Source organism: Zeugodacus cucurbitae, chromosome 6 (assembly GCF_028554725.1).
Source record: "Zeugodacus cucurbitae isolate PBARC_wt_2022May chromosome 6, idZeuCucr1.2, whole genome shotgun sequence".
In the NCBI taxonomy this organism is placed as follows: Eukaryota; Metazoa; Arthropoda; class Insecta; order Diptera; family Tephritidae; genus Zeugodacus; species Zeugodacus cucurbitae.
Genome location: NC_071671.1, coordinates 72395097 through 72412434, shown reverse-complemented (window position 1 = coordinate 72412434; position 17338 = coordinate 72395097). Strand labels below are relative to the sequence as shown.

General features: G+C 40.3%; 1 protein-coding gene across 1 annotated transcript in view; it reads right to left on the bottom strand.

The window, feature by feature from the left end:
• LOC105221357 (uncharacterized) overlaps positions 1 to 17338 on the bottom strand; it is a 176660-nt gene that overhangs the window by 19184 nt on the left and 140138 nt on the right. Inside the window, 2 exon segments of the mRNA XM_054234723.1 lie at positions 11367 to 11699; positions 14337 to 14552. Of these exon segments, the coding sequence (XP_054090698.1) occupies positions 11367 to 11699; positions 14337 to 14552 (549 nt within the window).

Here is a 17338-nt window from a genome sequence, read left to right as displayed (position 1 = left end):
AGCGTTGCCCTCACCCATTTCGTACTTTCGCGCATATTTTCAGTGGGAAAGCGCGTGGAGCTCAACTGCAGCCAGCCGAATAATTTAAATTGCTCTACATTTGTACTTGCAACGATTCTCATTGTGAAACTCACTGACAGATTCTCACACAAGGTAATCCGCCACATTTTGCCCATAAAACGCGACTCAGACGACAGGCGTGCTGCATTAAATGAAATTAATTGGAGCACTCTCATTAAATTAATCAGAGTCAGTGGAATTCAAGGACAAACGAGTGTTTCACTTAAAATGCCAAGCAAATAATTCAAATGCGCCTGCCTCTCGCGCTCCTCTTCTCTCCCACTCTCATACGGGCGCACACACTTTTTGTGCGCGATTTATCATCTGTTTATTTTTAGCTGCCATAATAAAGTTTTAAATATGCTCGCCTCTTTCAGGCGCGCCGACTGTGTTGTGTTCTTCTTCTTCTTCTTCGGCGCTTACCAGCTGCTCTTCTATTGCGACGAACTTTCTTTGTTAAACTGGCGCCCCTTTTGGCGCGGTTGTTGCTGTTGAGTGTTCCTTCGGCGAGTTTATTTGCACAAAGCGAAACATAAATACTTCTTTTTTACACTTTCGTAACTTGTGAGAACTTCATCCAAACGCGGTATAATAAATAATAATGGGGATGAGCGGTGTGAATTTTGGCGGTATATTTCGTAGATAGCAGCTGTGGTGGTTGTTGTTGTTGCTATTGTTAGAAAATACACAAAATGATGTTTCCCGTTATATGAGGCTTTGAGCGGTTCCACATTTCTGTAAGTAATGAACTCTTGGTAATGATTACAATTTAGGTCCATTACTGACTCCTTGACGCCGAAGAGTCGCGAAGTGTGTTTCTCAGATCACTCAGGCATCAATTTGCCATAAGTGAAGGCGGCTTTTTCAGTAAAAAGTGCTCGGCTTCAATCCATAATATTTGTGTGTACTAGGCCTCCAATAAATAAGGCACCCGTAAAGTAATAAAAATATACAAACATTTAAGAGGCAAAAAGGGTGGGTGTGTGCTCGGCAGGTATTTTTAACCACATGAAAATATTCGCTTCTAAAAAATCCATTGCCGATAAGGTGAAAGGTAATTGCGTACAGCAAGGAGAATGCCGATAAAGCATGAAGAAAGAACATGTGAAAGTTGCTGGAGGCAGTGGCCAAAAGAGTGTATTAATTCATAAAACAGGATTCCACAATGAATGGGGCAAATAATGCTAGCAGTGAAACAAAGGGTGGCAGCGCTGCCGGCGCCGTTATGGGCTTTTATTGCCATAAGTTATGATGTGGTTATTTTATGTGCGTTGTTTACATTATGTCAAGGACGTGAGCGTCGCGCACAAACAAAAACAAAACTAAATACAAAGTGGGTGTAAAACACAACCAACACTTTTCAGCGCACTACAGAAGGGACCACAAGTGTAGCGACCGCAAAGCAGCCGCCGGTCTAGCGCACTTTTAACCCACACAAATGGAAAATGTTATACGGAGAGAACACATTCTTAAGGGAAGGCCTGTGTGTAACGTGAATGCTAATTAATAATAATACCGTTGCTAGATAAGTGGCCACAACTACTCCGCTGGTAACTAATCCGGTACTAATTGTTTTTAAATATATATTTACTGCTCTACAAAAATAAATCATCATCTGGCTTTTAACTAACTAAATCGTTATTTCGGTGATTGAGTGCCGAATTCCCGGACCACATTCCAATAGCAATGCAATCCTTCCAAAATTCAGTTTCAGTTCAACTAGATAAAATTCTACCAGGAGAACACAAATAATGGATCATTCCGGGCTGCTGTGGAGCCTTTACTATAGCGTAGTCCTCTGCACATGTGTTTATACATATATTAAGCCACATCTCTATGCACAGCCGTCACTATAGCCTAACGCATTGCTTTCGAAAATCCGCAAATTATATTTGGACTGGTATTTTGCTCCGCTAATTGCTGTTGTTGTTTGTATATGTGAGTGCTGGCACACACCGTCGAGTGCAGAGAGCTGCGCCGGCAAGCCTCGTTCCGACTAATTCATTTAAAGCACTCATACGCCCTGTAAACCACTTAAAGCGAATAACAGTGAATTCTAAAAATGTACAACTGTGAAACTGCATGCCAATGTACGAGTGTGTGTGTGTGTGCTACATTTTTACAATTTTTAATATGAGCGTTTTCCTGCGCTTAGCGCATTTACATATTTATTTGCCCATTTTGAAGTGCTTTTGTGGAGAATATGAGTGTGTGTAAGTATATACATATATATGCGTGTGCGTATTTTCATATAATTAAATTCGTTATAATTCAGAACTGCACTTGATATAAACACACAAACTTGAATCATTTTTTTTTTTTTTTCAAAAATGTTTTATAATTATTTTTTTCTTTCAGTCGCTTTAGCTTGCCAACATTGGTGAGTGTATGTGCTGCAGTCGGTGCTTATGCTCTTATGTGGTTCCGGCGTTAATTTAAATTTTATGCTCCATGTTCCCCCAACTGGTCACTGGATTTCCACTCGAAAATGAGCCAGCACTTTCAACGCATCTAACGGTGAAATTCCTACTAATTTGCGTAGGCTTTTCACTCTTCAAATGCGGCACAGAGCAGTAGAGCCCTTTGCTGAGTAAATACAAAAACGTTTCACTTTCATTTCAAACAATTTTCTCTACTTTTTTGTCTGTCCTTTTGTAAACTTTTAACTACAAACTAAAAAAAAACAACAATTACACATTTACATCTGTATAGGTCACAGCGGGTTAAGGAGAGCGAGTGTTTTGTCTTATGCTTTCGCAGAACGTCATTTCGTTGTATTCAAAAATAGGAATCGAAACTTATTTTAATATTCTCAATACAACAACAAATTGATGGGGTGAAATATATTGGAAAGACAAAGAAATGAACTCAGCACGTGAATGGAAGTCCCATTCCTTTTGACCGCATATAATATATGAATCAAAAGAACCAAAGGAAACTAAGTGACAATGAAAATTTTATCTTTTAGAAATGAACTTAAAGCTAAGCAAATTAAAATGCTAGACAATCATAATTTCCAATCAAAAGAAAATGCGTGTCTTTATTTACAGTGTAAAAACGAATTTGCATAAATACATCGAGAAGTGCTCACTCAAATTGGAAGAATCTCTCTCGCTTCTTCCTTTGCCATTCACACATTGAAAGATCCCAAAAACATTCTTGCAGCAAGATAACAGTAATTAAGTAAAAATATTAAGCGGTTAAAGCCTTCTTTCTACCGGCTTCAGTGCAATCATAATCCACAAGTTCCAAAGGAATCATTCCACATAAAAGTGCAAAGAAAATCAGGCGGAGGGAATAAACAGCTATTAAGACAGAGTGTAAATAGAAAATAAAAGATAGTAGATACAAGATAAAAGATAAAAGACAAAGAGACAAAGAGCTCCGACAGCCATCAAGCGAGCGGCACAAGTGGCACGCCGCAAGTGCTTAAGTACAAAAGTAGGCAAAGTAGTATGAGCACAACAGCTTGCAACAAGAGGATGCAGTACACACAGAGTGATGCAAGTGAGACGGTTCTACACAGTTGCATTAGCACTTAGTTGTAGTAGTTGGTGCGCAGTTGTTGTAATTACTTTCTGGCAATGATATCGAACGGTGCTGCGAGGAGCGCGAACGCAAGCGTCCGAAACCCGAAAGCGGGCGAAAGCCGGCGAACAGGCGACGCCGCATCCCCGAATCGGCCGCAATTGTTTGTTGTTGCGTTGATGGTAGCGGCGCTGCGCCGCCGGCTGGTGCGACCGCTGCCGCTGAAACGCTTGCTGCAGCTGCTGTCGGTGGCACTGCCTGTGCCTGTTGTTGTAGTAGTTGTTGTTGTTGGTGTAATAACTGTTGCTGCTGTTGGTAGGCCAGCACGTTGTTCTTGAGTGTCGCCGACGTTGGCTGCGTAGCGGTGTAGTAGTTGATGCCTATGCCACTGCTGATGTACGACGACGTCGGCAGACTCGCCATCGAGAGGGGTGGCGGCATTTGCATGGCGGCGGCGGCAGCGTTGCCCAGGGACAAACGATAGTCTGTAGGGTGTATGATTTCGAAGAGATTTTCGTTGGATGTTGAGGTCAGGTCAGATTTTGGTTTGTTGGTGATCGTGGCGGTTTGATTCGTTTGGCAAAAGAAATAGAAAATACGGGAAAGGAAAAGTGCGCCAGAAATCGGTGAGATTGGTTAGTAAATTATGCGAAAGTTCTCTGAATTTTGCTAAAGATCAAAAAGGTGCAAAAGTGGATAAAGTGAGCTTACGTCTGAGATCTTAATAACGATTTATACCTAAGAAATAATTAAACACTCTTTTGAGGTTATGTTTAAAAAAAAACACAAATATGTTTGTGTGATTGCAGAAAATCATACCATTTTTTCGTTCCGAAATCCCAAAATTCAGTTACTAAACATAATCGGGGTAAAGTTAAAATATTCAAAACAACCTTGAACTCCACACCGCTGCTCTCTACGCGGAACACCTGTTCAACTATTGTGAAAACCCTGCAAAAATTGCAACCAATTTGTTGCACAGCGTAAGCTTCAAAAGTAATCCATCAGAGTAATTGAAGTAAATCAAAATAATCATAAAAATTAATTGAAAATGCAAAAAAACTTAATTGCACTGCACTAAAATTAAAAAAAAATGATTCAAAAGCTTTAAAATGTGAAACTCTTTTTTAATTTTTGTTTACTTATAAACAAGATCATGCATCTAAAACACAAGCTCAAGTTTTTACTTTCGCTAAGTATTATCATACTAATCACTAGATTTGGCTAACAGTTTCTAAAATATAACAGCAAAATCGGCATGAACATAGCAAAAGAAGCAGGAACAAGTATTTCAAGACTGAAGGATTTGCACCAAATTAACAGTTTAATATGGGTAACTTAACAGCAGAAAATTCAAAATTTACTTTTGCCCCAAAAAATGCTTGACACTTAACTGCACGTTAAATTTGGTGAACTTTATACCTCGACCTTCTTAAGAAATATTGAAATGTGTTGTTGGTGGAATGTTCCACTGTCCAAGAGTTGTGAGCAAGTTGTGAGCGGGACAACTCAACATTAAAGTGTGAGCGAGTGTACGTATGTGAATGCGTCGAGTGAGTGTCGACTTTCACCTCATTTTGCTGAATAATATTCATAGATTCCCAATTGTGTCATAAACACAATTGATTTTTCCGCAATTCCACTTGATGATGGAGCAAAGTGAAACCAATTTTCCATTTGACGATGTTCATTGACAATTTTTATGCTCGGATGATTTTTATGGCGAATTGAATTTGCGATATTAGAAACTTTGATGCCATATACTCTCCTGTGAGAGTGAGCTAAAGCATTTATGAGCGTTTGCCCCTCAACCAAATGTATGTCTGAGTGTGGTTAAGGGGGGTGTTAAGGAGACAGACAAGAAGTTTTACTTCCCAAATAGACACTAGTCGCACGGCGATATGCCATGCTTCGAGCCTCGCCCGTAAAAGAGCACCATTTTTCCTCGCGGAGGACCACCCTAATGCGCGACAACTTAAACGTCATTATAAGTGTGTGACTGCCTTTGTGTAGTTAAGTGAATGTTCGCATAAAAATAAACCTTCGTCTTCGTGAGTGTGTGTGTGTTGTTGTTGTAACTATATCATAAGGAGCGGAAATAAAATTTACACAGAAGTGGCACTAAAGTGCTGCGAAAGTGCGGCGCAAGTACGCCATAAACTCGAGAGTGGTATTATTAAGGGCACAAACGCACCAACATCTACCGCCTGCTCGGAGTGCCTAAAATTCCCGACCTCGCCACAAAGAAAATGATACTAATGCAAAGAAGAGGGGCGAAAGTATTTCGCATTGGTGTGTGTTTGTGCGCGTGAGTGGGGGGTGAAGGCCGCGTACCAGAGAGAGGTCTCGAATGAATGTGGCCGAAAATGCCAACTCTGAAGGCGCAAAGCCAAGAAACCGCAAGTATATTGCCAACAACAACAAAAGTAGTGACAAATTTAACAGCGCCGTTAACAAAAATAACAAAGACAACAACACAAATGGACGCCGGCGCCGCCAAAGTCATGTCCAGCCACAAAGCAGTAAGTGCAACCTCCTTAGGTGAAGCCAGAAAATGGATGAGTGATGGCTAGGAGGAGGGGTGAAGGGGTGCGGTGTTGCTTGCAAGCCAACCAGCAGCGCACTTGACTGGAAAATTACGGCCGCAACGCCATTGTCGCTAGCCAGTGTTATGGCTTTAGTTATTAGATAGCATTGTTGTTGTTGCCGCTGGTATTGTTGTAAACATTGCGAGAGCTGGGAAGCTGTGGTGGCCAGACAACTGAAAGTTGGCGGTTGTTTCATTGTTGTTGCTATTGGACACGGTGTTGGAAGCTGTCGCTGTGGCGAAATAATGGCCGAAGATGGCGGCAACTTGCCTCCAATTGCCAGTCCTCTGTAAACCACAACAACTCGGCAACAACAGTGACTCAATGGCAGCGAACATAGTAGGGTGTCACATACGGTGAGCTCAACACATGGTCGGGCCGCGGAGAAAAGACAAGCTGGAAACACCTTCGATTTATATCACTGGCCAAACGCGAGTGAAAAGTTAGATACAACAACTGATATCGATAGGCATCTGTGATGACCTTGCGTACCAGTGCGAACATGTGACAGAGATGATCATGCCCTAAAGGCAACTTGCGTGGGTTCGTGTGTTTCGACTGTGTATTACTCACGTCGAAGCTTCAATGGTCCAAAGAAACACAAGACACTCTGCTTACTGCAGATTCTAAGGGTCCATGTTTCTTGCCACTAGAAACCAATTTACAGTTTTATAACTACCGTTGGCATTGAGTATCTTCTGTCTGTCGTTATTAACCACTAACTATCCAATTCTGCTGGAGTGAGATATTTGATGGCATTTTGTTCATAAAACCCTTTTGGTGGTCGCTCTTAAGACTTGACGTGCAACAAATTTATTTTTTATAACCAAAAATATATGTGCTCATGCGACTCTTGCCCAGCTGCCGTGCAACTACATAAGATTACTATATAACGGTTTATATTACTCATGCCCCGCTATGCCTGGCGCTCATTTATAGTCAAGGTTGTTGGCAATGCGCAGTGTTGCAATTACTTTTACTGCCACAAAGCATTTTTATCAGCGAAATTTTATTACTGTAGTTCGCGGCACCCACTGATTATGTGGCATGTTGCAGCTTACAGCACGAAGGACGACGGCTGTGTACTCCTGGGCCGCTGCAACTATCGCGCTCACCTTAACAATGACGGCCTTATCAAAAGTTTTACAGTTGCGGCGGAAAAGTTTCCTTGTTGCACGCTGTGGTGCTGCACGGAACTATGCGGTGCTATGCCATGCTCGGCAATTGGCAGTAAAGCACGAGTTTACAGTTGTTGCATGGCCAAAGCGGCCTGTCGCACGTTGTGCAGCCTCATAATGTGTGACATATCTGCAGCTTCCATCGCCTTTGCCGCTGCTCATTTACCAACTATTTGGCAGCGCCAGGTGCAACTTTAATAACGACCGTGACAACTATGGCAGTTCGCAGTTCGCTGTTTGCCGATAGCACCGACCGCCATTGGACAAGAATGTAATTTCCCGTTTATGTTCTCGTAATTTATTTCCCAACGGAGGAAGGCTTCAGTTACACTAAATGAGTGCTATTGTTGTTGTTATATGGATAATAAATAAAGTTTAAGGGTCCCGTCATTCCGCTGACTGGGTGTACAAGCGTCGGGCTGATTACGGTAATCGATATTTTTCGATATTTATTTCACTCTGCGCAATTTAGCACAACTTCCAATTTGGATTTAAAACATAGACTTATGTGCCATGAATAAAAATGATCAAAAAACCTCTTCCTTGAAAGAAGAAGAATAATATAGACAAATTGGCATAACTCACTTCAGATTGGCTCCGCTTAATGCCACTGGCCATGAATCGGAGCATAAATATGTCAATGCAAAGATTGGTGGCAGAAAACATTATCGCAGACGTTCAAGATTTTGCCACCAAATAGGAATTACGGCAGAAACGGAAGTACAAGTTCGGAAAGTAAAAAAAAAAAACCCAAAAATTTAGTACGCCATCTTCATTTCCCCTTTCATGTGGCGTGCAACACATATGCAAGTCGTGCCAATAGCTCTTCGGCTAACGGCAGGAACATGGCCTATTATTCTTTACATTTCTTTGCGGCATGTCTGTCAGTCGGTTCGCACGTCGCCGCCCGTCCGTCAGCAGCGTACACTCGTGTCGCAAAACGCCCGCGAGGCATTGGCAGCGTCGTCTTTCGTGTGGTCTTACTGCGGGCATGGGTGTTACGTGGCATGGAATATCCATATATATGGGTGTGTGTGTGTTCTTTTTTGCAACTTTGCAATTCAAACGACGTTCCCCAATAGATGCAGTACCCGCTGGTGGAAGCCGAGGAAGAGGGAGACCTCCACTCCGGTGGAAGGACCAGGTGGAGAAGGACCTGTCTTCACTTGGTATTACCAATTGGCGCCAAACCGCCAAAAGGAGAGATGCGTGGCGCACTGTTGTGGACTCGGCTATAACCGCGTAAGCGGTTTCTACGCCAGTTAAGAAGAAGAAGAAGAAGAAGAAGAATAAAAATGCACGCGAGACATAGCGCCGCTGTCAACGCAGTATATTTACGCCTTAAACGCCTGCAGTTAGACTATGTTTTATGTTGGCTCTTTCAAACACACACCCTTCCCCGCAAAGCAGAACGAAGTGCTAGGCAGTGGGGTGAATCTTACAGACAAAGCTTGAAAAAGCATTTTGGAGCACTGCAGACCAGGCGCACATTCATCGTCACAACCACATGCGGAGGAGTGTACTGTGGCCATCTTTGCTTACAGTCTCTCGCGTTCATGAAAAGGATGTGTTCGCTGGAAAGCAATTTGCGCAAATAAATACTGGCGGCAACATGTTGGACTTATTTCGCTTCGCTTCCCCACAAGAAATGCGGGTGGAGAGACTTTGTTTTTTCTAAGCGCCGCAAGCGCTGGCCACCTCCATCTTTAAAGCCGTTTAATTTGCAACAGCTTTCTGAGTCTGTTACACCATTCATCGCAACCGCCGCACTAAACAGCCAAAAAACTCCACGGAAAAGGAAAACGAACATACGTGAATAAGCTTCTAGTTTGCGGCAGGTGGTTGCGCAGTTCGTGGGCGCTCTGTGTGTTGCCAGTTCATGGTGGACGCAAGGCGTCCAGCTATATGGAATCTCTTCGTGGCTTGCTCAGGAGCCACATAACAAATTACATTGAAATGGCGAACCGCAAATTAAATATCCCGCCGTTTTTTCGTCTGCTGCAATGCGCCCTAACTGCTGCAACGAAAATGGCGAGCTAATTAAAGGGTTTCTTTTCTACTTGCAACACACTTGTGCGTTAATAAACGCACTAATTACTTCGTTGCTCGTGGTTAATCAGCAGGGTGACTTTCTGTTTCTTTTGATTCATCAAGGTTAGCGCGCCTGAAAGCATACAATGCTTACTTTGCAGCGCCACGGAGTCATTAAATGTTGTAGTATGGAGCCAGATGTACTTTTGTGCTAGGATCTAGTACATTAGTGAGTCTAAGCACGGAGTGTAAGCACGAAGTAGAGAATTTTATTTTATATTTTCTAACACTTGCAGTTCAGTTTCAAACATTTACATTGGGCAAATGCGAATAAGTCCATAGTGATTATTATATTTATTCAAAAAAAATTGAAAGGAAGAGAGCAACTACATAAATGAAAATAAATTAGAAATTTCGCAAAACATTAAACTTTGAAATGAACTCAAAAGGTCACTAGAAAAAATGCAAAATTGCATCGAAATCATTCTGAGGGTTTCTAGCCATGGAGCGACAGACCCCACCACCAAAAAAGTCTAAAATCTATAATCTATAACATTCACACACTATATGGATATTTATAAGATCATGTATGTATGTAAGCTAAGCAATCTCATTCATCAAGTGCAATGTTCTATTTACGAGTATGCTTCAGAAGGAGCTACAGGTTTTGAAAAGCGATTTAATATTTAACAATTTTACTTTGTATGTATGTGTGTAAAAATATCAATATATGTGTATTATAGGCATAAATCACAATCACCAGCACATATTTATTTATTTATATTATTTATACTATGTATGTATGTATATTTGTAATAGAGTTTATTTGAAATAATCGCAAATTAATATTTATCCTTTAAAGCGCAAAGTCATTCGCAGGAGAGTGCATAAATAGAAAATCATATTTTTTCGCTGCAAATCGGCAGAAATATGCGCATCAGCAAATATGTATATATATAAATATAGTAAAGGCATTACTAAGCATTAAGCAATTGAAGCGATCGAGTTTGGTTAATTAATATTACGAAAATGGAAGCATGAGGCAATTGGAAAAATAAAACAGAATGAAAACCAAAAGGAGAATAGAAATCATATGGCAATGGAAGGCCTTTCTGAGTATGATCGGTGGTGTGGAACTTGGATAACTGTGACAGGAAGCCAGAGTGTGAACTTGTTACCGGTGTTAGGTGTGCGGGTGAGAATCGGGTAGTGACTGTACTTGTGTGTTACTTTCGTATGGTGTTCGAGAGTGGGCTAACAACGGATTAATACAGCACCATTGTTGCGGCTCTCCGGTTTGTTTGGACTGTGTCGATTGTTTGTTGCAAGTGCATTTCAAAAAGAGAGTTCATACACTGCGGTCATTTCAAAACGGTTGCAAGAAATTTAAAAAGTTTGTTAAAGGGGAAAGTATTTAAAATTCACTACAGATTTAATCTAAACAAAAAGTGACACAATTATAAAGAATATCAAGAACTAGGAAACAAAGATCGACGGGCAGGATTCGCAGGACGCTGGAAGAGGATAATGTATGCAAATATGAATAGGAACCTAAAGAAATATACACAAATACAAACGAGCAAACTAAGGCACACAGTAGAGAGAGAAAAAGAAACGAGACAAGCGGAAATTGAGAGAAAGAGAGAGGAAATGGTTGAAAGAGTATCAAAACAAAAACAAACGAATTATTATTCACATGTGACGCAGGGTGGTGCATGGGCGAACTAACCCAATGATTGAGGGATCGCCGCAGATCGTTACAAAGTAATATGGATGTTAAAGAGTTTAATATCTATGAAGAAAACATATTTTATTTCTAAAGAATGTGTCTTATCGATGAACAAAAGTGAGGAAATGTGTAAATCTGCTGCGAACGTGTGGGTTAAAAGTGAAACGAGATGTCTTCAAAACGAACTCTGTGGTGTGAGGAGAAAGGTGAACTGAAATATAGTAATCATGGAAGGAATTAAACATGGCGGACCTGAACTGCTCGAGACATCTTGCTGCGGCACCGGCAATCCACCGCTGCGCTGCTGTGCCAGCTCCTGCTGCTGCAACTGCACACCGAGTATTGGCACCGGAACCGGCGGCGGCCGCACGCCCCGTCCAGCGCGCTGAGCCGCCGCCACGGCCGTGGCTGCTATCGCCGAGAGACCTCCCGTACTGCTGCTGCTGCCCGGGCCCCCAACGATGCCGGTACGTTCCGGGTAATCGGGCACGTTAACGATCTGTATGTCGGGTCCATCCGTTTTGCTGCTACCTTGGACGGATTTGTCGGCGCTGGCGGCTACGACACCGGTTCCCGTCGTGGACGCTGCAATATTCGCGGACTTAAGTTCACCGGTTTGTTTGAGTACGTGATAGATTTGATCAATGTCTGTGAACTCTGTTCGAGGAATGATTCGAAATTTTGCAAAAATTTTGTTGTTCGTGAAATTTTAATACGAAGTGGTGGGTGGGCGTGGCCAATTAACGATTCGGGTTATAATTTTGTGTTGCGGTGGTCGTCGGGAATGAAGCGAGCGTGGCGTCGGGTGCCAATTAATGTCAGCCGAGTAGGCGTTTGCAGGGCGTTTGATGAGTTGTTCAGTTCAGTGTCATTTTTACCCAAATAAAATGTTGTTCGTGATATAAAAATAAAAATGGATGAAGGGACCATGAGAAATTTGATTGGCGATCGATTAAAATTATAAAATTTAGTTTTTCTTAACCATGAAGATTGAATGAAATTAAGGGAATATTGTGCTGTAAAATGTATTATTATTTAGTTATACTTAGCTTAAGGGTACTAAAGATAATACTGAAGCCATGAATCATATGTTTTATATTTTTCTATGCATTTTCTATGCAACTTAATATTTTAGTCCATATAATATTATAATAATTATTGTCCGTTAGGGAATAAATGAGCTTCCTTCAGTTATATTAAACATGTGGATAACAAGTTTTTTTAATTTTTGGAAATTATTTTTTTACACTTATTTTATTCTGTCGGATTAGTGAAGTCATACTTAAATAGGATAGCAGAGTTACGAACAGCAGATAGTTTTCTAACCTAAAAATCATATTGTCGTTACTGCATGTCTATCATCAGAGTTAATTTCTTAGAAGAAAGGGGGAAATATAAGATCGCAATAAGCTTACAGGAAATGATTAATAGGCGCCTAATGCCGACCGTGTTTTTTTGCGCAATGGAATTTCTTTTGAAAAATTCAATCGTCGTAAATGAGTGAATTAATTAGTCCTACGAAAATCAAAATAAACAAGGATAAATCGAATCGAAAATTATAACAGAAGTGAATTTAAATCAGGAGGCATGTTTGATGAGTCTCTATACAGGCCCGATGAACGGAGAACTCTAGCTTCATCGCTCTCATCTTTTCTCTCTCAATCAGCTACATGAAATCGTTCTAGCAATGCTAATAAGTAAGAAAACGCTTCTAATGATCAACTAATCAAAACACTACAAAAATTGTGCCTGGCAAAGTGCTCCTAAGGTTGTGTGGTATCTTGGATGATCCGACAAACCAGAGCACTTTCTCATCTGCGCAGTGATGCAGATCGGAATTGAACTTCTTTAATCCATGCGAATAAAACTGATTTCGGCAGCAAGTGCTTTGATTTGTTGCGGTTTTCAACTCGGCGAGCTTTCGTCTTATTCGGTTCTGTTTGTGTTCCGGGTTTGTGTTCCGTGTTTGTGTTGCATGTGGTTGTTGTGTTTTAAATGCTTAATCAACAATAAAATATAGTGAAATTAACTCAAGCCTTTCATTTAAAAACAGAAGAAAAACTAAAATGTCTTGACACAGGACCCAGTAGAGAGGACAACCATTATTAGTGATCAAAGCAGCAGACCCACCAACAGTAGTATTTATCGCATAGAAAAGCAAGTCTGTTGAGCCAATTCTAACAGAAAAAAAGCTCTAACATATTTCAATTATATTTTTGTGATTTTTCTTAAATGGATCGATTCGTCGGCAGTGTCCTCAATATGGATGAATTTAGCAAGACCGAATGGGCACGGGGGAATTGATTAACTGTTTACTCAGGACTATGTGGTCTTCCAAGAGGGGATAAAACTGATTACCTTACTCTTAAATCATTTCATTGCCAATGCAGACGGGCTATCAATTTTTGAAAATATTCTGTAAATTGTGATACGATTTTCAACTGGTTGTTGACTCAGCGGGGCTAAGAGCATCGCTAGTGGCTTCTCTTTCTACTGGGTGCCGTGTGATGACTACAACTATTTATATGTATGTATGTACGACCCGAATGATTATGAGATGAGATTTATAATATATATTTGAATGACATACTGGCGTTTAATTTCCAAAGGACATGCTATGCCAATCTAAGATACACTGCGGACTAGACGTTAATCGATTTGTAACATAACTATTGGATTATTTATGAATTTGGAAACCAAAAAGCTCGGAAATAATGGCAAAACATCATGGAACATAAATTTAAAATTATATTGCATATGGCTACGTATGTTTATACTATATAATAAATAGATCTATTTGCGCCAACTAAAGCAAGCACACGGTTGCATTTTATTGTAGCCTTTGTCTTTTGCGGCCTTTCTTTTGTTTCTGATGTACACTTGCACGATTATAACTGAATACGAGTATATCTATAAATATGTAATATATAGCGATAATTGAGTGTGGCTTTATTTAATAATTTTTGTTTTTGGAAATTTCGCATTCAGTGAGCCAATCGCCTGTGCCTGTGCGTGTATTTGTGTTTGTGTATGCAGTACCTACGGATGTTCGCAATGAAAACAAAGCAATTTACTCGACAATTATAATAATTATTGTGATAAAGTATTCTCCTCGTTCTATGTTCGTTATGCTTTGCTGTGTATTCAACTAATTTGAATTTTTAAGTTTTCTTTTTGTTTTTGGTTTTTTGTTTATTAATTTGCTGATTTACTTTCGTATACCTAATTGGGCTATGCGATCGATGAATGGCACTTTCTGGCGAAATTTTCTGTTTCCAACCGTTTGGTTCACATTGGGCGAGGCCAGCAACGCATCCTCTTCAGGGTCGCCCAGGGTCTGCTGCTGTTGCTGTTGTAGCTGTTGTTGCTGCTGTGCCTTTGATTGCACCGCGAGTGGCGGTGGCGGCGTGGGCGCCCTTATGCCATCCTCAGCTGGTCCTTGAATATTTCAATTGATGGAATTTTGTACTTAGTTAAATTTCACACGGATCAATCTTAGAGTATTCTTGTAACGGCAACGGAAATTACCCGTTAGATAGTCAGTGTATTATGTGCACCTTGCTGGAAGGGTCACGAACAATTTAAGTGACTTAGTAAGGCTTCAGATGTGTCCAAAAACACTGGGGTTCAATCTCTAATTATCTGTATTAAGAATACTAAGAAAGCTTGTCTCATTTCATTATCGCTTCCAATTGTTTTATTATATAATTTTTTGTCAGCTGCGTTTCCGCGACAGGTCACTTAAATCATTCGTTTCTTTTTTTGTATTCTCCAATAATAATTGCCTGGTTTATTATGTTTCAAAAGAGTTGTTCGTGCATTAGAATCGTAACCAAATTAAGCGAAAAATATAAGGAGGAATAAGAAACGAGAGTAAATATGCAAGTGTCTGTTTTGAGTATAACTGTAAAATTTTGATTTTTGTGCAAGAATTTCCTCGAATTCAAAAATCACTCCTACAAAATTGTGTGTAACTCTTCATCTTCATATTTTGGTCGAAAATCATGAAAATGACGCCGTGGCTCTGAGCGAAATAATTCTAAACAAAAATTTTTTCTGCGCTTTTTGCAAGTTTTTTCCACCTAAATTGATTGCCAAGTGCGATTTAACTTCTGAGTCGAGCAGTCTGAGCTGACAATTTCCTTCTTCTTCTTCCGCTCTCTTCCGCACAAAGGAAACTTAGTTGCGTGTGCAGCGAGGGCTCAATGGCGTCAATCAGCACCAAATCAGATTGTCACAATTGATTTGTCTGCTCATCAAAAGCCACTCCTCTCACCCACGCCTCGCATTTTTATCTATGTACTCCGTTGTTGAGAACATTTTCCAACCAAAGTTAAGTGTGTTGAGCACGAAATACTTGAAGCAATGTGTTGGCGGATGCAAGCAATTGGAGATTCGCAAAGGCGGTGCAACGAAACTCAATGAAAGTTGCAAGGAGAGCGTTTAACAATCGAATCAGAGTCCTTTTGGTGGCTTCTACATTTACGTCCGGGTCCACTGATGAACACAAAGCGCCACTTGAGTCGAAGACTCGATTACATGGCGGCCCTGCATTGTTTAAAAGGTAATATTTGCATAAAATGTGTTTCTAAAGGAAAACGTTTCCATATCTAAACTAATCTTCTATATATGCAGATGTGGTGTTTCTTCTAGCGCCTCCTATTACTCGCTACCGCTCTGAGTATGGGCAATGCAATTTCCTTAATGGCACTTAAACAAAAGTAAATAAGCAGCGTTGAATGTAAGAAGGCGCTCAAAAAGAATTCGGTGGAAATGAGACTGTCGATTGCAAAGCGCCCTCTCCCCGCTGCCTTGCGCTCTGCTATCCCTACATTGCCCGGGTAAATATTCAGCAATCAATCCGGCACTTGAACGGAGCATTCTGCTTTCTGCAGTGGAAATTCATAGGCCAGCGTCATCTTTTAGAATTATAATGCAAATAAGAAAGGGCGAAAGAAAAATGGGAAAGTTTTATCCAAAGCACACAACAAAGCTGGGGGCCAAGGGGGCAAAGGAGGTAAAACAAATAATGTGGCAATATGAAATTGCAATTGCTCAAAGTTGTCTTTGGAAGAAAAATAAAGAATAAAGGAGAAGACATTTGATTTCGATTGTTTCTTGTTGCTGGTACATGCGGCTGAGTAAACAACGAGAGAAATCACTTGCACATCTCGCCTACTTCGTGGCGCAAGACAATGCCTTAGAAATTCATATTTTTTCGGTTTGCTTTTCTTTCTTTCACTCGATGTCGGTGCTGGTGAGCCGATGTAACGGTAAATATTGTCGGCATATGACAATGCAAATTGAATGTAAACGCTTGTGGTGGGGAGGTGGAAGGCCTTTCGCTCGTTGCAAAGGATGTAAATTTCATGAGAATGCATACGAAGAGGAAAATGTCAAATGCAATTGAGGACTTCAGTTCCTCTGAATTAAAGATTTGCATGTGTAAACACAATTCATAAACCCGATTGGGGGAATATGTATGGGTATGAAAAGTGTTTTAATTAGACTCAGCAGTAATTCATCGCGTAAGAGGGTAAGTTGCATTGAATCGGAAGAAAACAAACAGGGCAACGCACACTTAAATATACCTAAGTTTCCCTGCGGAATGTAAGTAATGCACAAACTTAGCATTTAAAATTGTTTTTTTAGCAAATCAATGAAAAAATAACTTAATAAAGAGATCATATAGAGCAATAACACTTTTCTTCAGTAAATTAAAAATTGATGATTGTGTAGGGTTTCAGCTTCATATCTCCTAAGATCAACTGTATTGCTTTTTGATAGTCGCACCTTTTAAGTTGCGTACTTGTTCTTTAATTTCTTGACATCGTGAGTGTTATCACCTTGAACTTTTCTTTATCTCACATATAACTTTATGAGTTATTAACAAGCGGCATAGTAGTGTTTCTTGTTATTTCGGCGGGAAGACGTTCTAGGCAACTTAATTCTAACCTACAAACCGATATACAAATATAGTAAGAAGAGTAACATAAAAGTGGGGGTTGGATTTCATTAGAGGGCACCAGCTAAGAAGTATAGTTACTATAAAGATTTTTTTTGTTTGCTAATTTCAAGAGCTAAGCTATAGAGAACGGTTTGTTTAAGAAAATATAATAATAAATCTTGACAGTTTCAGAAAAACATACCGATTAACGTAACGGAAGTAAAACAGAAAATACGAAAGAGAAAACTTTTGATAAAAAATAAATAAAGAGAGACAC